Source organism: Platalea leucorodia, assembly GCF_965183815.1.
Source record: "Platalea leucorodia genome assembly, chromosome: 1".
NCBI lineage: Eukaryota > Metazoa > Chordata > Aves > Pelecaniformes > Threskiornithidae > Platalea > Platalea leucorodia.
In genome coordinates this window covers 12,438,521-12,465,762 of record NC_138823.1, presented here as the reverse complement: position 1 = coordinate 12,465,762, position 27,242 = coordinate 12,438,521, and the positions used below count along the sequence as shown (strand labels likewise).

At 40.2% G+C, this 27,242-nt stretch overlaps 1 protein-coding gene across 3 annotated transcripts in view; it reads left to right on the top strand.

Annotated features, from left to right (window-relative positions):
• Window positions 1-26,545, top strand: part of NSMCE2 (NSE2 (MMS21) homolog, SMC5-SMC6 complex SUMO ligase) — a 137,184-nt gene extending 110,639 nt beyond the window's left edge. For 2 of the 3 annotated variants that reach the window (XM_082312195.1, XM_082312197.1), the window contains 3 exons: window positions 18,480-18,580; window positions 18,900-19,006; window positions 22,259-22,545. In XM_082312195.1, coding sequence (XP_082168321.1) covers window positions 18,480-18,580; window positions 18,900-19,006; window positions 22,259-22,418 — 368 coding nt within the window. In that variant the 3' untranslated portion in view covers window positions 22,419-22,545. Of the gene's footprint in view, window positions 1-18,479; window positions 18,581-18,899; window positions 19,007-22,258; window positions 22,546-26,075 lie in introns of those variants that run through there. The other variant, XM_082312196.1, reaches the window with a different exon arrangement.
• Window positions 26,546-27,242: the final 697 nt, after the last annotated feature.

The following is a 27,242-nucleotide window of genomic DNA, read 5'->3' as shown; positions in this document are numbered from 1 at the left end:
TATGTAAATACAGTCTGTGAAAGGCTTGCATTTTTTTCAGGCTACCTCTAAAGGATCTAGCATTGTTTGCATACTAATGAAGCAGCCTAAAAGGAGACAGTAGTTAAAGCTTTACGTTAAATGGCTTATATATTTTGAATATATAAAACACAGATAACCTGAAAAAGGAAAAAATCTTTTTTAATAATTATGTTCCAGTATTTGTAGTTGCAGAAAGGAAAAAAGGATAATTGAATGAATCGGTCAGCATGGTAAAAAATGTTCACTATAGCTCAGCTGTTGGATTTTTTCCACAATTAGGTTCTCAGCAAGTGTAGTTTTGGATTATAAGCTTTTTTGTTATTACTTTTCCCCTCATTCTTTTTTTTTCATTGTAATGAGCACACAAAATCTGCACTTTAAATGAGATTGCCATAGAACACACAGATCTATGCTAAAAGAGAGATATGCCACAGACTCCATGAAGTCCATTAAGGATTTAGATCCTGAAAGAGTCAGATGAAAAAGAAAGAGTGGTTGGGGAGACATTTGTAGATTTAGATATATGTTTCTTAAAAACATCAGAAGATGAAGTTATGTAGCAGAATGCCTAATGCTGAGTTAGGCACCTACACATTCTGTACAATGAATGAAAACAGACCTTCAAGGATAGGATTTACAACACATAAGAAGCTTAAGCAGCAGAATACTTGGAACACGTAAGTGATCTGGACTGCTACATGGAGATGAAACAGTGTCTTTCCTTTAGACACAGGTACCTTGTTCAGGGATGCAGCTAGTATGTTGTGCCATGTACTGTTCCCGTGAGAGACACTTCCATGTCTCCAGTGAGCAATCCAAAAGCCTGAACTGAGATGCTGCATTTGTTTATTTGGGTGTAGACCCCTGTCTTCCTCTTCTCTTCAAAAACAGCAGGGATGTCAGGAGAAGACCAAGAAAAAAGGAATTTTTTACATTCGTCAGCATGTGAATAGATACTAGAAATAACCAGGGAGCTAAGGGAGAAGCTCAAAACTTTCTCCCTCCCAGTTGAATGCCCTGCTCTTGGAGCTGTAAAATCATGCTCTGGATTTCTGGCTCTCATTTTCAACTCGTTGCTCCAGCTGCACACTGGTCCAGCTTCAGCAGAAGACGTCAGAGTGGCCCCCTACTTTTTCCTTAGTAGGGCTGCAAGCTACCCAAGAATAACTGAAATTTTTCTATATCTTCTTAGTTATTGAAAGAAGGGGAGAGTGGTGCTATTGCTTTCTCTGACTGACATATTTCGAAAGAAACGATATTGTCTCCTGTTTTTTTGAAAGAAAGAGCTTTGCACTCCAGAGAAGCCTTAGAACTCTAAATCTCTAGTGGTAGGAGGCTTTTGCAGAATAAAGTACCAAACTCCCAAATATGAGAGACCTGAAATGCTGTCATCAGCATGTGCTGTGTGGTACCTTTAGCAGTTTCAGGGTTGGTGGTAGTTGTAGATCCCTTTTATAGTTAGCTGACTTTCCTGAAGCACTATGTAAGACTCTTTAGCATCTAATTCGGTGCTCTCTCTGCCAGCGCAGTGGCTGGGCGCCTTTGGTGGAATGGCTTGTAAAAGAATCACTTTTGATTTTACATAGAAGGTACCCAAGCAAGGCATTAATAGAAAGTTATATAAAACATCAAGACTGACAAAGACAGGCCATAATCTGGGTTGGTTTTAGTGTCCTTGTAGTAACAGCTTCTGAGGCAGAGCTAACTTTGGCCACAGAATTTAGATAGTTGTCTCAGTCTATACTGATAATTACTATACATCTGCAGTTAGCAATTCGGACTATTATAACAAAGAACCTTCCTGACCATCCTATACTAAAATTTCTTTATCAGGTCTCCCAGCCCACGTGTGCATGCTGAGGAAAGGACCCACGTTGCTATTTGTGTCCCCAAAACAGATTCGCACACTCAGAAAACTAGCAAATCCTTGTAAACTGTACTGCATGGCAGACTGGTGTGCCATTGCAACAAATAGTAATTATAGGCATGCTTGAAGCAAGACTTTCATAAAACTGAATGAAAAATATGATTCATTTCCCAGGAAGACCTACCCACCCGTTCAGCCATTGACATGTCTGTCGTCTTCTTTTGCTGCTTCTTTTTTTTTTAAGTTTCAAAGGGAAATAAAATGTCTGAAATAGAAGACCTGCCTGAACATATTCCTCGTCTGTATTTAAATAGATTTGTAAAATAATGTTTTGATTATAAGGTTTCCTAATTTCTCAAATGTTAATAACTCTCTGCATTTCCACCCATCTGTTTGTGTACTAATTGCAAGTATTGCTCAATGGATTAAATCTGATGTTGGCCTCTGATAAGGAAGTTTTCATTATTTCAAATCATATTTGGGTATAAGTTGCTCTTAGTTGGTTAAGTAAGTGCTCTATCTCAAAAAATTTTACATAGAACATTAAAGCTGTGCATTATCTCAAGATAATTAATTCATTTTGGAAAGAAATGAGTGATGTTGTACTGCTAACTAAGATTTCAGTTAGAAACTTGTTTTTACAATATTATAATGCTCAACTCACTTTAAATGTTCAAGCACCCAATAACTAGATCTTTATGATGTTGCATATTAGCAACGATGCCTGTGGCTACCTATGCCAGACAAGTTTGCAGGATTAAAGCAAGAGTGCAGCGGGGCGGTGCTAATGCTACTGGTTTATACCAGTTTTAGTATGTTAGCACTGCCTGATTTCTGTTCCTTTTTCAGGGTTTTAGATCAGTGTGAACAGGATTCTAATTATGTTCTTCCAAGTAAAATTTCACCTGCATCTTCAAAAGCATTTTTGTATTATTTGATATTTGTAATTGTATTTGATTTTTCATGCATGGATATGCTTTGTCTAAGTGTTACTTACTTAAATTCTAAATTTTGTGCGATCAACAGACTAGACAAAATTCTTCTTGGGATGTTAGCCATGACAGTAGCATATGTAAAGAGGGATTTCCATCCTTCAGTGAGCTTAGGGACAACAAGATGACTGTTCAACACGATTAACAAGACTGCTGGTACTGCCCTGGTGGACCTCATTTCATGGTCAGGATCATAATATAGAGTCAAATTCCCTAGTTAAAAAGAACAGAACAAACCAAAAAAAAACCAACTCCATTTGTGATTTTATTGGAAGAGGAGAAAGTATTTCAAAAGGTCCTTAGAAATTCATACTTTTCAAAAGTGAAAAGAGATATAGAGTAAAATAACGTACATTGTAAGATCTATTGCTGGGTCAGTATGCAGACAGCAGAATGCATAACTTATATGGCAGCATATAGTATTGTATATGGTCGATACCGGTATCTCAAATGCAGCCTTAGTTTACCAAATCCAGCTGATCAAAACACCCAATTAGTCAAAGATGTATACTTGTCTCTGGAGTGAACTTTACTCTTGTGGAGACCTGATTATGTGTTTTGGAGACCTGTAATAAGGGAGAGCTTAATTATTCAGATTCATCAGCTTGCAAAGGTTTTGGATGATCCCACATAAGCCTGCTCAATCAGCATTCCAGAACATGTGCAACCTGCGTGTTTAACAGCGGTCGTGGTTTGTTTTAAGCATACACTTTAAGGCTAACCCCAAGATTTTCAGTAATGTTTTTCATTAACTGAAGAGATCCCCTCTTGTACATGGCTGATTTTTAATGCTTATTTGAGAAGTTTCACTTTATATACTGAACAAATTATTATTAATTATGCATATAGTGCCATAAAAGCACTGCCTCTTTACTATATAAAGATGCGTTCCCTGCCCCAGAATGCTTGCGATCCAAGATAAGTGAGACAAGACAATGAGAAAGCCATACAAGAAAAGGAGGGTGTGGAGTGAAACAAGAGCCAGATAAGATGGAAAAAAAGAACCTGACAGATAGGACTCTTGCAGGAGCAGGCTCTGGGAACGCTTTACCGGTGAGGACCTTCAGCCTGCTGCCGCACCCAGCTGCGCACTGTGCGACTCGATGGAGTCGCCCGCTTCCCCTCTGCTTGCGCAGCGCTGCCGACCTCCATCGTCAGCTTCGCTTATTTTCCCATAAGCGTCCCTTTGCTTTTTCTTGTGCCATGCCTTACATGAGAAACACTCACCAGAAGGAAGGGAGCCCTGTAAAATAAATTTGTCTTCCCTTCCCTCCCCGTAATGACTTCCATTGTAGAAACACTAGTAATCCCTGAACCAGTGCTAAACTAAAGCTAATAATATCTTTTTACTGATTAAAAGAAACTAAAAATGCTCTAGAAGTAGAAACTGTGCGCCCAGCTAATCTGTAGAAAAAACATGCTGCCTGTACACCATCTCTCTCACTCCACCATCTGTTTGCTTCACATGCCTATTATGTTTTGTCTTTAGTGAAGTGTTTCTTGGCTTTTCTAGATAAAGTTGTTTTTAAACTTACGCAGCTTTGCAGCTGGACACATAAACTTGTAGCAGTGAAAATTATGAAGAAGAAAAGCGTAAGGTGCTTTTGACAGAGAAGTAAGATACTGTTCTGAGCCCAAGAGAAACATACCCCAAAGTAGGCAGCAGATTTGAAAATAGCACTAAAGAGGTACAAGAAGACTGAAAGTTGGAAAGAAGAAAGAAAGCAATTTTTCTGCTTTTGACAGAAATCTGGGAATAATGAACCCAGCAGCTTCTCTTTTATGAAATCTCCAGCCGTCAGCATGAGCCAGAATTTCCTTTTCTATCCACCAAGTAGCTTTCTGTCTGAGGAAAACTGGGCAAAATTCTCATCGGCTTTTATCAGTGAGATTCCCAGTGTCCAACAAAGTGAATTCAGAAGTCCCCTGTGGTCACAGACAGCGTATCAGGGTCAGAGAGCTGAGGAAATGACCTGCTTCTCTTTTTGAAGAGCTCTTCCGACGTATCAACCTGCATAGTCTTTTACAGGAAAGTAGGCTAAAGCTTTTGATGGCAAAAATATGAATAGAAGTGCTAACCTATTATTCTGTCTTTGACAAAATAATGCCACATCTAGGTTTTAGCAAAGCGCGTTGGGCTAAAAGAAGCTGCTACAGACACCTACTCTATCCTTGGCTTGTTTTCCCCCTTTGTTACAATTTTCTATATTCTGTTGTTCTTGAGATGGCTGCAGTAGTTCTCCAACAAAGATTCATCAGGGAAGATGCTTAGAGAGCTATGGATGCCGCCAAAGCCAGGGAAAATATGGAGAATCTAAATGTTCCAGAAAGGACTTGTGGGCTGCTGAAAAGAGTGCATCTTAGGTGTTCCACAGGAACAGCAAGAGAGGTACTGAAGCAACCACATATACATGCGAAGTAAATAGTTTGCTCTGCCACTGCATTAGCAAGGAAACCACTTCAAACAACTCTCTCTACCTAAGGAAAAATGTAGTAATAATAAGCAATAGCATAAGTCTCCACTCCTTGCCCCAGAGGTTGTCTACTAATCCTTAGGAGCCTTTGCACTCTGCAGGCTTCCTTTTTCTATCATTTGTCACTGGAAAAATATTTGTATGGGTCAGAGGCATAGTGCAAGTAAAAAAAAAAACTATTAGACAAAAAATGAACAGTTCTCCAATGAATGCCTTTATATGTGAGAAGAAAACAACAAACAATTTATCTTCTCCAAGGAAAAGAGAAGCTTATTAAAGAAGCTAGAAATCCCTACTGCTTGCGAGTCGCTGGCAGCCCATTGTGCTGATGCTTCTGAAAGGAAACTGAATGCACTTGCGAGCTTTTTCTTTTCTTTCATTTCAAAAGCGTTCTCTGGTTTGAGATCTCCCCATAGCTAATTAAAACAGAACACAGAGCGACATTAGTTATGCACCAGAGTGGGAGTCAGAAGATGTGAGTTCAGTTCCCAGCCCTGCCACCGACTTCCTGGGTGACCTTGGGTAAGCCTCTTGATGTAGATTTTCAAAAGACCTCTGGGCCAAATTTTCATATTGAAGTTTGGTTTTCAAAGGAGCTCAATATCTAGTGATTTCCATGATGTTGATTATGGCCAGAAGTTCAAGCGAGCTCAGCAACAAATGTGCTGAGCTCATTTGAAAATGGGGTTCTTAATCTTTTTCTGCCTCGGTTTCCCATCTCTGACAGTGCTGGTAAGATATTTTCCTCATCTGTCCTGATTGTTTAGAATGTAGCTCTGCAATGCCAGAAATTGTCTTTTCATGAATGCGTATAGTGTCTTGTACAATCTTGTTTGATCTCTGTTATGGTTTTTAGGCATTACTGTAATGATTGTTACACCAGTGATCTGTTTTAGAAAAAAAGAAGCTGTAATCAGAAGAAAGCTTAATTATTATGTTGTTTCTCGGACTTGGGTGAAGATCTATACTAATTTCTTTAGTTTGCTTGGGAGAATGTCATCTGGAGAACATCAAAAGCTGTATTTAAAATTAGCATATATATGTTAGCTGACTTCTCTCGTCCAGTAGGGACAGTTAATCTATCAGAGAAGCAGGTTAGATCAGTTTGGCGTGATTTGATCTGGCAAGAAACGTATTGACTGCCTCTTACTACCTTGTTATCCTTTAGCTGCTTACAGTCAAATTTTTTAATAATTTGCTGAAGAATATTTTCGGGTGCCGAGTGGTGTGGAATTCCATACGCCTTCCTGCCCCCGTGGTAAATAACGTGATGCCGTTTGTAGCTCGTACTGCACCAGCTCTGTTTGCACTTTTCCCACACTGCTTGTATGCTCTTGCAACATCTCGGAGCAACATAACATTCTCTGTTGGCAAAAGTACAGAGTGCTTCTTCGCTTCATAGATGCTGCTTGCTTCCCGGGACCCACTACAACCCATTCCTGAAATTCCAGATCAGCACTGTCAGTGATAATCGAGCTCCTGGTTTCAAGCTCTGTGCTGTACAAGCCAGAGGCCAAATGTAGTAACCCAGGAATGCGTGATTGCAAAGACTGTCGCTTCCGAAGGAACTCTGCTTACTGCTAAATGACTGTCCTTTCCACATACCTGTGGGTGTCACTAACACGGTGACTCTTCCCTGTTAGGTTTGTCATATATGGGTGGACAGCACCTCAAGCAGCTGAAAGTTTTGAAGCAATCATTTCCTATGTTTACAAAATTGGCATGCGACTCACTGCTGTTTTCCAGATTCCCCTATCTCCTTGGCTAGAATTATTTATTATTCAAGTATGTGCCCTCTGATACTTTATATGTTTTCCTTTATATGAAATCGGATGCTGTACCATGATCAGCTTTGCAATGAAAAAGCTAGCAGGACACCTCTAGGAAGGTTGGTTGCAGCCATTTTTCAGTTAAGGCTGAGTGTGTTTTGTCATGGGGAGAGCTTAACTGTGTCATTTGTCTGTGACTAGCACTTTTTATTGTTACATTTTTTTAATGATATAGTCCCTTTATGGTCTTCACTAATAGCAGTTTTCAACTTCTTTATCTAACAAATAATTTCCTAAATTGTGTTACATGTTCTTGTGTTAGCATGCCCGCCATATCAAGGTAGTATTTGATCCTGAAGAGCTATAACTGCCAGTGCTGGAATCTGCAAATAAAAGCTTGGAATCAGAGAAATATTATAGAAAGGTTTGGGTTCAAGGGACCTTTAGAGATCATCTAGTCCTACCCCCCTGCCGCAGGCAGGGACATCTTCCACTAGATCAGGTTGCTCAAAGCCCTGTCCAACACTTCCAGGGATGGGGCATCCACAGCTTCTCTGTTCCAGTGTCTCACCACCCTCATAGTAAAGAATTCCTCACATCCAATCTAAATCTACCCTCTTCCAGTTTAAAACAATTTCCCCTTGTCCTGTCACTGCAGACCCTCGTAAAAAGTCTCTCTCCATCTTTCTTATGATCCCCCTTTATATATTAATTCTGTCCTTAAAGGTTTTCCATTAGTTCCAGTCACTGAACCCAGTTCCCACATCTTTTTTCCTAGCTGTAGCCAAATGTGTAGAAAAGGAGGACTCTTAATTACCTGTACAAACCAGAAAGTCTCAGTAACTCTGACCTAACCTAAACTCTGGGTTGCGGGGCTGTACTTGATTTCTGATGTGAAAGAAGCATTGACAAAAACAGGCTGTGCCTTATCTCCATTGTTTTGAGCTGGTGATTCCTTAGTGTAGCTCTGTTGCATTCCGTTTTGTTTTCCTTCCTTAATTAGTGCAGTTTGATTGTTTCACTTATATTAAGCTGTTTATTCTGAGATATAAAATCTTGATCTTTCTCAGCATACGTGTAGGGATTGTATGTGTTTCTGCAAGAGCTGATGTGCCACCCAAAGAGTGCAAGGGAAGTTAATAGTTCTTAAGAGGACAACTATAATGTTACTCCATCCTGGTAATAACTATAAGATTGAAATAGCGAGCGTAACGTTAACTGCTTTGCTAGAAAGATGAAGACTGTGCAGAATGCCGTGTGATTTAGCTATGTGCTCCTTATCCTTATTATGAAGCCCAAGTGACACTGCAACTGCTGTCCCATCAATTCGACATTAGCTTCCCTTGCTCTGCTTGTCCTGCTTAGCCATTCTTGTTTCTGCTGCTGTGTGCATCTGTGCTGAGGGCGTTCAAGTCCTTTCTCGGTCCCGCTCCACTACCCTATTAAATCTGATCTGGAGGGGAAAGCATAGACATAGAGAGACCTTGAGGGTTTAAAAGACTTTGCCTTGTGCTTGACCTTAGTTAAGCCCCTCAGTCTCCCCAGCACATTTCCCATAAAGCACAGTCGTTTCCAGATTGTCTATTATCTGCACCAGGCAAAAATGTCAAGGTGAAGTCTGAAATGCATGTGTTGCTGCATAAATGACACCTATAGAATGGTAATGATTTTCTGATGCATGTAGCATTAATGAAGATGCACTCTGCCAGTTACACTCCTGGCAAATGAGAATCTGCAGAAAGAGATTTAAAATAAGTATCGATCAGATTTAAAATTAACTACTAATTACCATCAGAAGCTACTAGGCTGCTGCAGTTATAATCCATGAGTATTTATAGCTCAGGGCTTTAGCGTTAGATTTTTTCTACTGACTGCCATTCAAGAAGCCTAATCTTACATCACAGGACAGGTTGAGAAAAATAACTGATCAGCTGTTCCTAACTGATGAGTGTGTTATGTTTAGCTGCACAAGCCCCCTGTGACATTGTTTTGGAGGATGCTGTGTAAATTGGGATTAGCAACATTTTTTATTTCTTTTAGGGAACAGTTTACTGAGGATTATTATAGTGAAGATCTGCTCAGTGTGCGCAGCATAGTTTATGCAGAATGTCTTAGTACACACACACACAAAATGTCACTCTGCCTTAACCTAAATGAAAACCTTGCAGTTTTACGATTGCGCAATGGCAGATCTGTAAGTTTCTCTTTAAAAAAAAAACACATGAGTTTTACTTCTTGACTTGTTTTGATACGATATCAAATCTTGATTTTTTTCCTTTTCTCATGTAGTTTAGCAAAGAAGCATTATTTTATAAATATGACTTACCAGAAAATGATCATGTGTTCTTCAGTGCAAGTGTTAGTTTTCTCAGAATAAAAAACCAGATATTGTGCAATTACTAAAAGATACTGGTTTCTGTATCGTATTTTTTGCTTTTAGCATGGAACTGATGCATTCACTAAGAATGTATTTGGAAACTGTTCATAGCCTTAGTTACTCAGGGGGAAGGCAGTGTGGTCTAATGGGAGAGACAACGGTTTAGCACACAGAATGTGCTAGTGGCTCTGGACATATTCCTGCCCTGTGCCTCAGTTTTCCATCAGTGGAATGGTCATGGTAGTAAAACTGACCTTTTTTACAGGGCTTTGTGTTGAAGAGAAGAAAGAATTAGGTGTTATTACTTCCACAAACAATTCGTTGCTTTAGGAAAATTCCTCTTCTGAGGAGGTTGTTGGGGCCGCAGGCTGATGACCAAAGGCAGGAGCAGAGTGGGAGATGCAGCCCCGAGCGGGTACCCAGGCAGTGCCCCGAGCAGTGACTGCAGCAGGGACAAGCTCCGAGATGGTGCTGGAGTAATGACCATGACATGCAGACAGCTGAGGCTTCTTGCCCATCCCAGAGGCCGTTTCAGCAGAGGCATTTCAGGCAGTGCAAAGCTGCAGAATTCAGAATAACTGGAGTGGTAAAGTTTATATGTAAAATACAGAAGAAATTAATTTCTACAGAAAAAGCTTGGGAAATGAACACAACTCCTCTCTTTATACATCTTAATAATATAATTCCAATAAGTTAGGTAGATATGTTTGTATAGTGCTTCACTGCACATTGAATTGTAATCACTTGATGTTATATATTTTTAAATGAAGTAAATAATTAATTTTTGAAGTTGTTAAAAGAGTTTTAGAAAGTGCTCTGAAGGATTGAAATGCATCACTAAGAACAGAATTGCAAATGTTGCTCTCTTCATTAATATTAATTTTGAAATAAAATATCTCGCCTAAAAGTTTCTTTCAAGTGTTTCAACATTGGGCTTCAGGGGGTGGAAAAAAGAATATTGTGTCCCCACCATTTCAGTTTCACTTTTTCTTATTTGTACTCATGTCTTTACGCAAGAGCGATACAGTACATCTGTCTGTTCCTGGCAAAAGAGGCAGATCTGTCTCTCCAGCTTCCTTTGGGTGAAGGGGGCTGTGGAGCTGCTTTCCTGTACTACAAACCTGCCGATTCCCGAAGGTGAGAGTTTGCCCTTTCCTGTGCTCTCTCTGCAGTTTCCGACAGCTGCTGAGTCGGTGCGATCCTCGCCAATCACAAAATCAAGAGGTTAATGTTCAGGGATTATAGCTTTATGCCCTCTCACCCTATACCTCATAAATATTCCTACCGATGTCCCAACACATGGCAAACTACGTGCGTCTGACACTGGGGCTGGGGGCATTATTTTGGTGACTTTTTAAAGACGTTTTTCAGCATCTGCTTAGGAAAGAATACAGTGAAGTCTTTGTCAAAAAGTTTTTTGAGGAGGACGTGAAGAGACAGATTGAAATGATGATCAGAATGATAATCTTCTAGGGGTGTGACCATTTGGGCTAGCTAGGGGCTTTTCTGCTCACTAGCTCCATAGCAGCCTGTTGGATGGACTGCTAGGAAGCTACGCTGCCTGGTCCGCTTGCCTGATCACTGCTCTTTTTGTTTTCTGCCCCTCTCTTACCCTGGAACAGTTCTGTCTGGGAGTGTTTTCTGGCAGAAGCTTGTTGCACCTGAAAATCTGTCACCAGTTCAGCTTTTCAGAAGTGAATGACTACAGGAATGCACAAATGACATACTGAAATGGGCAGAGCGGCCTCCAACCATGTAGGTTACAAGATACATGACGTTACTTTTTGTTTGGAGATGTCATAGGCATGGTTTCTGCTTGTGAGCTAGTATGTAGAGAATATTTGGAATTCTGAGGGAATTTGAATTAAATTTACAGAAGAGACCATTCAAAGACTGCTAAAGACTCATGCATAAATGGATGTAGCTCCAAACTGCTGTCAATACCGATGGCTTTCCTCTTGCTATTCCTGTCCAGCATTAACAGTGCCTTTCTTGAGTCCACTGTGGAAGCAGATTAGGCTAAACAGCCAAAAGGCACTCCTAGTGCAGAATAAGAGCGTCCACACAGTGAGTTAATGCCAAGTAGCTAATGCATTCTACATTCACACCCTCGCTTATTTTGCAACAGCTTCCCTGTGTAGGCAAGCCCTACATGTTCATGTCATTTGATGGTTAGCATTGCATCAGTGACATTCCAGATTCCCAGATTCTGACCACAAAGTTAGTAATGGAAAGTGGTTCATCTTCTAATGAAATGGTAGGCCTTTTTTTTTTTTTTTTTCTGGTTGCATCTTTTGCAACTTTTTCTTTCATGTGTCTGAAGTGAATTTCTTCATTTTTTAAATGTGTGTGATATTCTTCTAATCTTTGATACATGAAATAATGCTCTCTAAGCATGGAAATTGCCTTTATGTAGTATACTGTATGAAGCAGAGATTGTTCAGACTTTTTTCTTCTGAAGAGCAGGAGAAAATCCAAGTAATAAAAATGTTCTTTACATATATTTGCAATTTAGTAGCTTGTGTCTGATATATTTTGTCCTAAGATACTCCAGTTTTTGTCTTGCTTTGCTCGTATTGTGGCATCCCTAACACTTTTGCTCTATTGTCACATGCCTGGCACGCTTTCATGTAGACCTAGGGTTTCCTGGTCATTTAAGCAATCTGTTTATCAGTTAGGTTTATTTTCAGCAAGCCTTTGGTGTTTAACTTGCTTCTTAAGTTTGCACGCCATTGTGGGAGATGATAGTTAAGACGGAAGAATATGGCCTTCTTAGATTTTCCAGAAATAGTGGCTCCTCTGAGCTTACTGATGAGCCTTCGTGACATCTTTTTAGGTAAGCTTCATCTCCCCCAGGAGCTTCTTCTGATCTAGTCCAGACTGCAGTGATGAGGAAACTGCTGTTTGAAATGTCATCCATGGACTTTGAAGTGTGGATTTCTCATGTTTGTTTGCAAGAACAGAGGGAGCAAAAAGGCTGCCTCTGTGTGTTTGCCAGCCAAACTGTTCGAGTTGCGTGGTTTATAATCAAAGATACCCTTTCTGTTCACATTTCTAGGGACACAGCTCCCACTGCACAACAGTATGAATCTCCCAAAATCTAAAGGCAAAGATGTCTTACTTCTCACTTCGAATAGTGCATGAGTTGAAGGTTTCACAGGGCACCTCTGGAGTTTTTTGTTTTGTTTTTTTCTAGGTGGGATTTGCAGTCACATTTTATTTATTAATACATTAAACAGCAAATTGTATCTAGCTTCAAGTGTCTTTCCGTCTCCTTCACGTACTTACATTTCTGTAACAACTGTCCCATAACATTTCCATCAAATCATAGTCTCTCTTCATTTTAAGGTCATTCTGGAAAACTGGCATCAACCAGCTCTACTCTGTAGTGAAAGGGTAAAACGGGAACAGTATTTCCATTTGGAACAGTGTATTTTAAAAGGCCTGTAGCTTAGTGGGACAAAATACTGTAAAATATGCAAGCGCTGTGAATTTGTTGGCATTAAAGGAGTTTTTAGAGGATTGTTGTTTAGTGCAGGATACTGTCCTTTCCTTCCCCACTCTTAGTATGTAAAGGAACTACCAATTTGCTAATTTCTTCATCTAATTTGTCTTTCACGCTCCAGGAAAATCAGGATGGCTTATATTTACAGAATTGTCATTTTATTTTGGATTGATCAAATACATGTCTATGTATGTCTCACACAAGTATGTGTAAAACAGCACATACAAGGGACTTGTCAGTAAATTACCCGCAAATTGCTTGGCCTGGGCAGGAGCAAGTAAGTTTGCAATTGCAATCTGGAGCAACATGTTGGAGGCCACCTTCCTTAGATCAACTTGTGCATTGCAACACCAGCAAGTAATCAAATTGTAAGGTACTTTAATGCAAAGCCTAGTTTGGCTTGGTTGGCAAATTAAACTATCGCATGCCTCTGGCAAAAGCAGAAAGCCTTTGAACTGTTTGACTGCAGCTGTAGCTTGCACGCCTTATTTTCCCTCTTAAAAATCAAATTAAACTGTAACCTACAGCCTCTGCGGTAAGTTTCAAGGAAAATTAAACTGTTGCTAATATTTCTAGCAAAGATAACTGTCTCTAATCAAGCTGAAAAGTCCAGACCCAAATTCCCCTCTCCAAGTTTAGACAAATTCATTGGAGGAAAACTCCAGGGCTTATTAAGTACAAAGATACTACCTTTGACTCAGGAAGTCCTTGGCCACAAATTGCTAGAGACTGGGAAAGTTTGCCAGGAAGGTATTACTCTGTGCTTCCCCTCGTCTTTCACTCCTCCTACTGCATTTACTGCGGATCCGTCCCAGGGGCAGGACACTGGGCAGTTGCTCTGGTCTGCGTCTCCGGATCTGAAGTCTAACCCAAATTCAGAGCACTAAAGCTAGACTCCTGACTCTTCGAATACAACTCTTGGATGTGAGGATGTCCTTCACCTCCCCCACCTTTCATTGTTTTCTGTGTCCTGCTGGCAGGAACACTTGGCATTTGACTTGCCCTCATAACATTCATGTTTTTGTTGGAGCTCTCAGAGATAGGATTTTTCCCAGCCTGGATGAGTTGCTGTTATTTCTACAGAGTCAGCAGTACAATAGACCCTCTTGGGAGCCAAGACCTTGTCTGTCTGGTGGCTCAGGCTTACAAAGACTCAATCCTGCATGCTTAACGTTACGCTTTGATTTCCAGGATTAGCGTCTGACTGATGGCAGGTGAGAAGGCAGAACAGCGCAGCACAAAAGGAAAGAAATCAATTAAGTTTACATTGCAACATGTACTCACTCAGGGCCAGGTTAGAGAAAACGGAACTGGGTAGAGGACGTTGTCGGCACCGGAGGCAGTGAGCAGACAGCAGTCTGTCTGTCACAGAAGTGACAGTGACAACGGAGAGGATCTTTCCTCTAATGCTTTTTTAATACGTAGACTCTCCATGCTTAGTATAATTCACAATATAGCAGTTAATGTCTCCGCACTATGGTTTTCTTATTTTTCAAGGTTGGCTTAAAAGTTCTCAGTCTCTCTCAGCAGAGTAGGTGAAAACTGAGCTAAGGCATGTTAGTCACATTTTTATCAAGAGATGAAAGTGATAGAGATATAAAGTACTACCAGCTTTTAATTAAAATTGAATAAGTGAAAAACAGTTGGCAGTTGCAAAATTCATTATCATGTGTTACCAAAAATAGATACCTTTATGAGGATGCAGTTTTGTTACAACAGTGGGCACTAATTAGATGTAAACATCATTGCTGAGATAGCCAGATAGAAAATGTGCTGCTAATACTCATAACAGGTTTCAATTGGCTGGAATGGAAAACTACAAACTCTTAAGGCTCTTAAAATGTAATCTCTCAGACGACCAAAACAGATGTATGTACTCCTGTTACTTAAGGCAACATCTGAATTTCAGGAACAATAACTTAGCATTTCTGCATCTGGTTTTAATTTGCAAGGAAAACTCAATTTTACAGAAATGTAACCTGACTTAGCTGAAATACGTATGACTCGATGTTTTTATTTCTTCTTTTTATAGAATAGTCAGACTTGCAAGTTAGATCCTCCAATCTTTTATACGTTTCATTTGGTAAAAAATCCCTTTGACCTTAATAAAAACATCTTCCAATATGATTTTACAGGCATAGAGCTACAGTTTAGAGCATCTTACTGACCAGGATGTATGTGTGTCTTGCGTAATCTCTGCAAAATTTACTGTAATTGAAAAAAGTTATTTTCCTCTTTCCTCCTGTAATCTAGAACATCAAGCAATAACAACAAATCTGTGGGTGGTTTATCTGATTTATGCTAATTTGCTATTGACATGTTTGAGGTATCACTTGCGTCATCCCAGTCTTGCATATTTATTATTAAAAATATTAGCTGTTTATGAAAAGGAAATATTTTAAATAATTATTCATTTGTGCTGTGATAACCTCTTGAAACCGGGGCCCCACTCTGGTAGACAAAATCATTGCAAATGAAGTGCAACCTGAAGTGTTTAAGATAAGCTTGCAGCAAGAGGATGATTTGAATCCAGGAAGATTACTATATCCCACCTACAAGGAGTGGGTCTCAAATCATGGAATTTCAATGGTTAAACATGAGGCATCTAAATCACCTCCAAAGCCAGTATGAGAGGGAGGTAAACCCAGCCTGTGATTTAGCTCACATGATTTAGAGACCCGAGGCCTTCAGGGGAGACTCAAGCATCAGTACCCAAGTTTGAGCTCATACTTTCACACTTGGATGCTTCAACATACACACTCTCCTAAATTCTTGTGTCGATACCTAAGTAAGCACACACAGAAGTGATGAGTGAAGTGGTGACTCCTTAGCAAAGTCAGAAGGTGCTGCACGGGGTGAACACTCTTCCAGAAGAGGCCACTTACCTGCCTAACTTGGAGTGCTGAGCTTTAAAAGTAAAATCACAGGCACAAGCTCCACATTTTAAAACTTTACCCACCTTCCTTGGCATCTAAATATCGATAAAAAAAATCATCCTTTGTAAACAATCACCTCTCCTAGATCTTGCTCGTACTGCTGGGCTCTGACTTCACTGACTGATGTGATGCACTGGTATGCTGGAGCTACATGCCAAGTTCATGAGTTGAAACAAAGTACAACATAGAAAAATGTGAGTTTCCAGATGTTTTCAGCAGGAAAGATTAGAGCTGCAGTATGTAAAAATTTGCAGATACATGAATTTAAGGAAATTCTGAATCTCTTGTTCTTTGTTGGCATTACTCATAGGAAAAAAATCAGTATGGTATTTAAATAAAGCAGCCCATGCCGAAGCTGGCACCTACCAATATTTGCAATATTGTTTATCCTTGCTGTCTCAGTGGGATTTCACCCATTGCTTTGTATTTCAAAAGCTTCATTAAAAAAACCCACTTTTTTTCCCCAAAAGTTGTATTTTCCTCAAAATACTATGTGTTTATGGTAGAATAAACCTTATATAAAAGCAATCTAAGAAGGTTTTCTTTTCTGAAAACTGGTAACTGATGCAGATCTTTTTCTGATGTCTATATCATTGTACTTTCGGTATTTACAGTTAAATTGTGCCCACTTTTTCCTTCTGATTTGCAAGTGTTTACTTTTGTTAGGGGGTCAGTATCTGATAAAGGTATGTTAATATTCTTGGAGATGAAAGCCTTAAAATTATTATTGACATTGGACATTTGAGCTCCTTTTCTCCCTGCATCCACACCCTATTGATTGAATGAGGCCTCAATAACAGAAACAGAAATACCCTTGATGCTTGCCTGAGTATTGCCCAAGTATTTGCAGGAGTACCTCGGTCAGAAACATTCCTGAATGCTTGGAAAACTCTTGGTGTATTGGAATGGAGAGAAGGGCAAGCTCTGTTAAGGAGGAAGGAAAAACATGCAAATAAAACCGGCATACCGAGAGGTGCAGTGGTGGAGCGATGGCTGCAATACCGATGCCAAGAGTACCTCAACCAGAGGTGTGCTGGCTCACATGGCAGTGTGCTCAGTCTAGACTGGGTGTGAGAGATTGTGATTGCTCCAAGAGTGATGTCTGCTGTTATCATCCGGAAGGTGATGGCATTATACAGGCATGCAGGACTGACCATACGTTAGGAAACACTGGTCCTTAACAGATGTGGAAGACTGAATAGCAGGGATGCAAAGATGCAAAGATTGGCTGATAGTGTGCAATAGCAGCAAAGGGAACCAAGGCTGCGACTTTGTAGAAGGCAAATCATGAAGTGACTCTAAACCCTCTGTGTTCACTCGTGTTTCTCACTGCCCCCTTGGCAGTCAAAGCCAACGCAGGCCGCTGAAGGATTTCATCCTTTCTGAACCTTGTGTTGCTACGTTGCAAACTGGCTTGTGCAGCTAGAGAGAAAAATGTTCTGTTCGGCTTGGACTCCTTGAGGACTACACCCCAGGGCACTGCTGCAAAAACATTGCAGAACCACCCCAAAGGAATGGAAAGTGAAGGCAGGTGTTAAGCTTGCTATTATTACCAGATAAGATTTAAAGATAAACAAATACATTCAACTAAAAGCCTAGATTCACAATAACAGAGCAAAGTTAGGAATAGATAAAACAACACGTATACATTTATTAAGGTTATACTTAGCAATACATATCCTCCTTAGCTGCTCCTGTGTCTCAGCTTTTGACTCTGGCTAATTAGTCTCTGCGTGGAATCCTGGGCTGGCGTGCCCCTGGGTACGCAGAGTTGCTTACACCTTGCCTTCTTCTTCTGGTGAAGGCGGGGACCTGCATCTTCTCTAGCTCAATCTTGTTTGTCTGCCCCTCATTCCCTGGCATTGGGCCATCAGGTGATCCCTGGGAGATTTCATTCTGCCCCTCCTCCTTAAGGTTACTTCAGTAACATTTCTATTGTCCGTCTCAAATAACACTTTCTTGGCTTTTGTTTTTCACTAATTATAGTCTTGTTAAAATACAGCAGCATCACTTTACAAATCATGCATTATGATAAATAGTACAAATTCCTTTTAAAGTATATACTCTGTATGCAGGCTATATAGCAAGCCCATTTATGACATTCAAACACGAACTGATCTTGAGGGTAGGACTGCCTAATCTGCAAAAGCTCCACCTCGTCCTTTGTGAGATTTTGGGGACTCATCTGCACATTCCTGGTTTTTGGTGAACTTGAACATAGAATAGCAAAGGCTTTGCATATATTCAGGCCAGCTTGCTTTCCCTCCCAGCCCTCCTTTCTAGCAGTGGCTGTAAATAGGCACACATACACGCGCACAAAACAGTGGTTACCATTTAAAAATCCACTATTTCTAACAGAGACTATAGTACAGTATTTTTTGTAGTATCTTGTTCAGGGAGTGGTACAGAAATATGTTGTGGCATCTTAGATAACATTGTGAGATAACGCTTGGCAAATGCTGGATTTTATTTGCTTATTTTAAGTATTGGCTATCTATATTAAATATGAAATGAAAATTGTCTTGTTTCCCACTATAGTTTGTCGTCAATCAGATAATGATAATGAGGCCATTGAACAAATCGATGAAGACATAGCTGTGACTCAGAGTCAGATGAACTTTATTTGCCCCATTACACAGGTATGCTATCACTGCTACGATAATCGATTGGGAAATAGTTATTTCGTATTCTTCATTGGATTGTTCATTACAAATCTGCAACACTTGTTAAAAATCAGGCAATATAAATCACAAGCATTATCAGAGATGAACAACATTGCTTGAGAAAAAACCCTACGTAAGTAGGAATGCAGTTTACCATGCAGGACCTGACCCTGTAATTTAATGGAATGCCATGTATGAATGGCAAACACGCTTCCTGCTGTTTTACATAAAATCCCATAAGAAGCATTTTCATGGGCATTATCAGTGCCTTTAAATCAAACCTTATTGATTACAGATGGAAATGAAGAGGCCAGTTCGAAACAAAATCTGTGGACATACTTATGAAGAAGACGCCATTCTAAAAATTATCCAGACTCGAAAGCAGCAAAAGAAAAAAGTCCGGTAAGCTAACAAGAACGTGTGGAAAAGCTATTTGCTTTGCTCTGTAAGTGGAATTTTACTCCACTTGTTCAAGGAAATGTATTTGGATTGGCAAGGCTGCAGGAAGTAATACCTCAGTGTCTGCCCAAGTCACAGTCTCCTCATTAGTACTGTACACGTGAAGGAGCTTTTCTTTTTAATGAAAACAATGTGTAAGGAAATACTCAGGAAGCGTGTGGGGAAGTTACAGCTACTCATGGTACCTGCGCAACAGAAGCAAAGAGATTTCGTATAGCCATGAACAACAAAGAGAAACTTCAGCTTCCTAAAATGTAGTTACTCATTTTGTTCCCACTGCTTATTTAGCAAGCCCTGAATGTAATGAAAAAAAAAAAGTCTCCTCTTCTGCAGTTATATTCCAATACAACTGAGAAATATTAAAACACTTAAATGAGCGTTGAAGTGAGAAATATTAAAACACAAGTCTTTAGGTAGTACAGAGTTCAAGAATGATCAGACAGACAGAGCTTTAAGAATGATCAGACGGGATTGTGCAGTTCCTACTACAATGCAATTAAATAATTCTTACTTTATACCATGAAAGCAGCCTGCCACTTTCTACACAGGACATATTTTTTTTAATGAAAATATATAACAGTTGAATTTTTAAACCTGAACTTCTTGCCAGTAAGTTTCAAATTTAGGATGGTTTTGATTAAAAAAAAAAAAAAAAAAAAGGAGAAGAAAAGGGGCTCAAACTCTTTTTAGAGTAAGTTTAGAGGACATATCACTTCATCATTAATTTCACATTTGTTTTTACACCACATGTGCTAGAGCCTCATGCTGTGGGCTTGATGACCTCATGGAAACTTACCAGTTGTGGACTTTTTAATAAATGTGCAGTTTGCACATGCTCAGGAAGGTCCGTCAGAGACTAGCAACCTGATTTCCCCAAAGATAATGCCCCAGGCAGATTACTTCCTCCATCCGTTGGTCTTGCGTTTCTGTTAGGCTCTACATACTCCGCCACGGGGATACAAAGGCGGAGAGGGACTTTTTATTCCACGCTCCTTCCTGGCTACAGGAAAGCACTGCTATGAAATCAAGCATCAGTTGGGATGCCCAGCCACTACCTCAGTGTCAAGACGGCTTGAAGAACAAGACCAAAGTACCTTGCCTGTGTTATAAGGTCTAGGGAGAAAAAGTGGAGTGGGTGCAATGTACTGGGAATAACAACAAAACCAGCAACATGGATGGACAGAAACTTGGCTGGAAAAATGAACGGGAGTTGGGAAATAGCTCACAAGTTGGAGAGAAGAAAGTGAGCATTCTGGAGGATAGGGACAGGATAGGAAGGATGTGCTCAACAGCCCAAAACTATGACAAAAATACCTTCTGCAATACAGAACTGAATTTATCTACATATCTAAATAATTCTCTGTATTGTTAAGTCCATCAGGAAAATGTCATGGTAGTAGAGACTGTTGTGGTGAATCAAAAGTTTCAGCACTGCTGAAAAACTAATAGGGTCACATGATTGAATTTTTATGTTATCTTCTAAGAAATTAAAGACTTAGAGAAAATATAGAGTAAAAAAAAAAAAATCATGTAAGCTCTACAACGTTTAGCTTTAAAAGCTACCTTATACCCAAACTGAAGCTACTTGTGCAGTCTGAATCCTGGCAGTTCTTAATTTTGAGCTTTTAGCTTTCAACCTTACCATTTTTACAGCAGTTATCCCAGTATGCTAGAAAAGTACAAGCACAGCAATAACTCGGCTTCTGTGTAACTAAGTTGAGAAAGACTGCTTGGTTTTCTCTGCCCAATCTCACTGACCTGCTGTAATTTTAACCTTTCTCGTGAAAATGCAGTCAGTTTTGAAAAACCATAGTCTGCTGTGGTGGGAACACAGGCGTGTTGATGCAACAAGTTCCCCATTTGAGTACCCTGTTCTCATGGTGTTGCTACTCGACTGCACTCCTGCCAGCAATATTCAAGTGGAAGCAGGTATCATGATAGAGCAGAGTCGTGGTTAGGGGGATCCTCTCTATCCCAACTCTGAAATCAAAGCTGTTGCTCACTCTGGAGTTCCAGAACTGGCTGTTTCCTCACACGTACTTTCCAGTCTGAATCCACAGGATCCCTTCGGTGCTCTTGGCAGTGCACTGGCTGAATGTCAGCTCTTCAGCTGACGTACGCACAGCCACCGGTTTTGTGCTGATAGACTTGCTATAGACTCCTTTAGGCAACTCTTACATGTCTCAGTTTGCTCACTATTTCCACTGCCTGGAAGGACATACTAATACTTTATGCTTGCAGGAAACATGGGAAACTTTCTGAGCACTTGTTATTCATTAATCTGGCAAGCTATTGCTCTAATAAGGTGATAAATGGGAAAACTGAGGCACAGAGCAATTAAGTGACTTATCCATGACAAACACAGTAAGCTGTGGACAAATTGGAGTAAAAGCTATGAGTACTGAGTGTAAATAAGTTCAGCATCTCAGACAAAAGTTACTCCTAATCGAAGAGAAAATTCAGGAAAAGCGTTATTTCTGAATACAGGTACCATCAGTGCATGTTTGGGCCACTGCCAAAGGAAAATGACCTTTGGTCCTTGAATATCTTTCACCCTGCTGTCTTTATCTGGCTGTTTCAGGTAGTTGTAAGACTTTTTGTATCTGATTATCATTTAGAGGTTGTTAATTTGACCCCATCTCTCCTTTCTGTGCTTTCTCAGTTCATAAAAGGCCAGGTAAATTTTTACACCAACTAGATAGCCCACTGATTCACCAGTCAGCCTTTGCAAGTCTCATTCTCTTTTATCTATTTTCCTAGAAATAATGTTCCCTATTTATCTATCAGTAAAGATTATACTTCCCCACTGCAGGTTAATAAGGTAAGAGGCAGTTACCTGCAGTTTGTAGAGGACTGTAAAGAGAGAAAGCAACACAGAACCACGTCCATGCAACGCTAGTATCATTACTGATGCAGGCAGCTTGTGTACCTGAAGCAAGGGAGTGATCTACAGGTGAGAGGCTCCATCTCTCACTGTGTTCCTTCCTTTCTTCAGCTGCTGATTCCCACCAGTTTAGATAAATGGATTTATTTTTCCCCACAGAGAGCTAGTGAAGAGGAAAAGAGGTAACGAGGAACTGACAGAGAGAGTGAATCCCAGATAAATACAATAAACCAGCAGATGTTATGTAAAAGCCTATATCTGACAAATACAATTCTTCCGATTTAATGGAGTCTCTCTTTTCTTTTTAACAGATGCCCTAAAATTGGCTGTAGCCATGCTGATGTAAAAGGATCAGATCTTGTGCCAGATGAAGCACTTAAAAGAGCGATTGACAGTCAGAATAAACAAAGCTGGTCAACACTGGAGAAGTCAGCTGGATACGCTGCTGCCACAAACGAAATTTGTTATTAGAGGTCTTGTGAGATAAGCTGCTGATTGTAAGTAGGTTGTGTAACTGATTGTTATTTAAAGTGTTTCATTTATAGGCAAAATTGAAGGTCTCAGCTGTAACTGAAAGCATTTTTTAAACTGCCAAATATGAGGAATTCCAGTTTATCTTGGTTTTTTTAACCTTCCTGAAATTCTGAAAGCTCGCATTTGATAAATAAAACATGTCTTGCAGCATTTAACCTTCCTTGTCAGTGTGCTAATTTTTTCAGCGTATTAGAGGTGCAGATTCTGCCAGCATGTAAGAGCGAGTGCTTTGCTCAATAGTGCAGATAGTTCTGTTACTGTCTCCGTAACTGCTGGGAATACTCGGAGCAGGGCACTCTGACCAAGGATTCACCCAAGTCATATACCCTGCTTGGGAGCACGTCTGTGTTTTATTGCAAACCTCAAGAAACTTTAATAGAGCTTAATTTGCAGGAAGGGCTGCACATCTGCACCTTGTGTGTGGACACACAAAATTACCACTTACCTCTGGGGATCTTGGCCTTGTTCTTATAATTATTGAACACCCTAACATATGCTTTTCTTTTGAGATTCAGAAGCTTTTGTTTCAGGCTTTTGCGTTTGGAAGTCCCAGGGGGCTTTACCTTAATACTGTAGGTTAGGAGACTACAGTTATTTATAAATTTATTCCAATAACTAATTTGTAGATAACACAAATCCATTGTATCCATATGCCTTGAGCTGAAAAGCAGTTAATATCATTTTATATAAGCTTGAGATATCTATGCATTTGGGCACAGATCCAACAAAGGAGTTAGTTAGTTAAACTTTGTGACACTCCGTATTTATTACTTAAATTGATTTGAACAGATCTAGCAGATAAGGCACTACATATATGAATTAGAAATAGCCATAGGTAAAAGGAGCTGCCTTGGTGGTCAGATGGCAATTATCTCTTGGCGTACGTGAAGCAGAAAATATAGGTTTCTCTGAGCTTTGGGATCCTTAGCGGGTTAGATGGCATTTTCCTACGTAATTTTTCTGAATTTACAATCTGACATTTAGAGTAAAATGTAGCTAAGGTACCTAAATGCTGAGCTTTTCACTCTGGGTTACTGTTTGCTAACAGCTTTCCTTTCGTAGACCATTATTAACCCCAATTGCACTTAAGAGTGCAAACCACTTCAAACTGAAATTATTATTTTGTAATTGAAGAATATTAATCTGCAAGCTGATTTCATAGGTAAAAAAGGGAACTGAACCATTATTATTTGCACTGAGCTTTTGTGTTCAAAACACTTCATGGGAATTAGCTGGGTAATTTTCATAATGTGGTCTAACCCCAAAGGTCCGTCTTTTCAAAACTGAGCAGTGATCATGAGTGCTTCTGTCTGTGGAAGCCCAGCTGAAATAGCTGAAAAAGAATTCAGCAGTTTGTACTTGTTTGTGTTTTTATGTGTAAAAATCAGGTCCCTTTTAAGACACCTCAGGTCTCAAACCTATAGTTTTTAAGATGGGTCACCGATTTTCAGTTAAATACCACACGGGAGGATGTTAACCATAGCATTTGTCAAAAAGAAAAAAAAAGGCGGGGGAGGGAATGTCCTAAACTGTTCATAGTTTTTTGTTTCATCTTTAAGTTTGTGGTTAAATTTACTCCAGCACCATTTATAAGCGGAACACTCAGAAACAGACACTTGCATTAGTTAAACAATCCCTGCAGTTTCTGACAGGGGTGCATTCATGTTGTCCTCATAGATCTAATTCAATCCCTAGTGGTAATCAGTCTCCCAAGTTTTCAGATGCAAAGATGTACACACATTTTACATGGCTGCAGTGTTGCACTTCAGATTTAGTTCGTGCAGGTGTCTGGATGATTGAGTGTGCCTTCCAATAACACATAACATTATAAATACTGAATTACGCACAGATTAATTCATACCGACAAACAGCTGGCAGCAGGCTCGGTTTGCTACGTGCGGTGTTTGTACCGGTATACCCTTGGATAGCTACAGTTCGTGATATGGTCATTACCCTCATGGTCCAGTGAGTAATGCCATAAGGGAGATTGCTGCCTTGGTTACACCTTGTTGTCATACGTTAAAGAGAGAGGCTTGACCCGTAGCAGCGCTGATGGCCCTAGTGGAAGCTGCACTCAATCCGTCTGTGTTAGCTAATCCACAGGTAACAGTGCGAACTGCCTGCTTAAGATGATGCAGCTGGGAGAAAAAACAAACAAATCTGAAGCAACACTTTAAATGAAGAGAACAAATAGTCAAGCACTCACTTATTGCCACTCTAAGTGGAAAGGTATTTTTGAATGTTCACATTCCTGCCTCAAAATACACGATCTTCCTTCTCCCCTTTGCTAGCCTGAGCCAGGCAGCACCCGTGAATCAGAGAGCCTCAACAGCAAGTGCAGGTGCAGCCTAAATTCTGAAATCCTTCTCTGTCTTCAGCTGAAAGAAATGGACTGATTTTTGGCAGCTCTTACCTGCTTAGCTTTAATAACAATTGCATATGAGGTGAAGAGGCATATGTATTTAGAGGTAGGTTTCTTTCTTTTATCATCAGAGATACCTCTTTTCAAGTATGGCCACAGCCATATTATCCAGAAAAAGACAGATGATACTCATGCACTTATGTCAGGATTGCTGATGAGAGTACTTGAGTCCCATCAAAATCAATGATGCACCACATCATAGATTCAACTGCTAGAGAAAACTGCCTGTATTTACTGCAATCAATGAAGTACTCCCCAAAATGTTTCGCATTTCTGAATTTAAGCTATATCATAACATCCAAGGAATCCTAGTATGATGAGTGAATTTTTTTTTCTCTGAACCTGGGATTTGAGCCATCCTGTTGATTTTTCACGGCTGGTTCTCTCTTGTTGGTTCGTACAAGTAATTTTCCTTCTGAAATGGAAAGATGACAGGCTGGGTCAGCAGCATGAATTGCAGCTGGCACTTTACTAGGTGGAAGGACAGACTTGCCTCGGCAATTGGGGAAGGCTTCTGTGCCTGTCAGCTGAGCTGGTGGAAGTTATAATCCGCTACTGATTCATTCGGGTGGCTGTAGTTACTGGCAGCTCTTTGCTCTTTCATTTGCAAAGTTTGGGGGTTGTTACGCCATTGTGACCTCTCTGTTCCCATGTGTCCCGTGTCCCCCATAAACTCTGCTCTGGATAGAAGTAGCTTGAAAGAGTTAAAGAATAAAAATAAGTGTCTGTGATGAATAAGCTGATCTGTATGATTCACAGAAGTGGAAACCCAACAGCAGTTAAACCTTCAAAACTTAATCTGCTTTGGCTATAAGATATCATATGTAAACAGGCATATGTTAACAGTTCACAGGGTAATTTGTGTCTCATTGTTTGACGTCAGAAATTTTGCAACAGTATTTAAGGAAAGAAACTCAGAGGTGAGGTGGTGTTTTTTCTTTTCCATAAGGGGTGCTTTACAAATGCAGCAAACCTCAATGTAGCTGATAAGGGTCTGTCACTGAAGCCTGGCGAGAATCTATCTCTGCCAGAGAACAGAAGTTCCATGTAGTATTTTGCGCGATTAAAGAAATGTCTAATCAAACATTAAAAGGCAAGAGAGATCTATACGCAACAGCTTTCAGTGGCACCCCGAGGCACGAGCCGTTAACACAGCTCTCTCACTTGAACAGATTCTCCCCGTGAAGCAGAATTCTCCGTTTTACAACTAGAGACTCTGAAGTTTTCAAATCAGTGGAGCCATGATGTGTAAAGATAAAAACTAATCAGGCAGGCATCTCATGGAAGATTTAGCACACTTGTGCTAAAAGGAGCGCACATTCCTCTGAATCAAGGACATATTCATCATTACTGCTCCGGAGCTGTGATCTTATTCATTCTAGAAGAATCAAAAAGACTAGGCTAAGTCAGTGCTCCCTTGAGAAATACCCGGAGCAAAAGCAGGGGCTGCAGGAAGTGATACCGATGACTCAACAGCCAAGGCCAACACACTGCCTTATTTTAGACAATGTCCTCTTGGACATACTCATGTTTCCTCATGAGTGGCTGATGACAAAGGTCTTACCTACCTGTGGTCACAAGTACCTCATGACGTTTTTTCTCAAGAATAGGTCTGGTATTGTGGCCAAAACTAGCTTAGAATTCACTGTGCAACTTGATTAACTTCCACTGCTCTTTCAAGTGAACGTTAATCTCCGCCTTCCCTAAAAATCTCCATGTACGGATCCTGAGGTACTGTGCGGTCCATTAACTGAACATTTCCATAACGGATAGTGCTCTGTTATACAGTGAAGAAGATGCACCTAGGAAAGGGGCTTCCTGGAGTGGAAAATGTTAGAATATCCCAAGGACAGGTCTTCCTTTCTCTTGCTACAGCCAAAGCCTTAAGCTGATGGCTCCTCACTACAAGTACAGACGAGTACTGACTGCAAATTCCAAGTCTTTCATAAATAATGATTTATTTTCTGGTCATGAAGTACTTACTGTTAATACATATTATTTCAAAGACACGTGGTCACAGCAATGCTCAGAGGACAATCCTGTGTGTAGGTGCCAGCGGATTCTAGGCTGCCAGCCAGTTACTATAAGGAGTAAAAACATTAGGTTGATTGTTAAGCAAGTAAAATTCTGGGATGCATGTACATCGTACAGTAGATACCCATGTATGTGCTTAGCCTCTCGATGCATGAGTAATCTCAGCGACTTACCATGACTGCGGCAACGAACAGAAAACGCAGTGTGTTTCATCATTTCAAAATGCTGCAGAAAATGTTGCGGTGGGCTGAGAAGAGATCCTGCCTCGCTCGCTTATTCTGATGTTAGTCCAGACCCGAAGACAG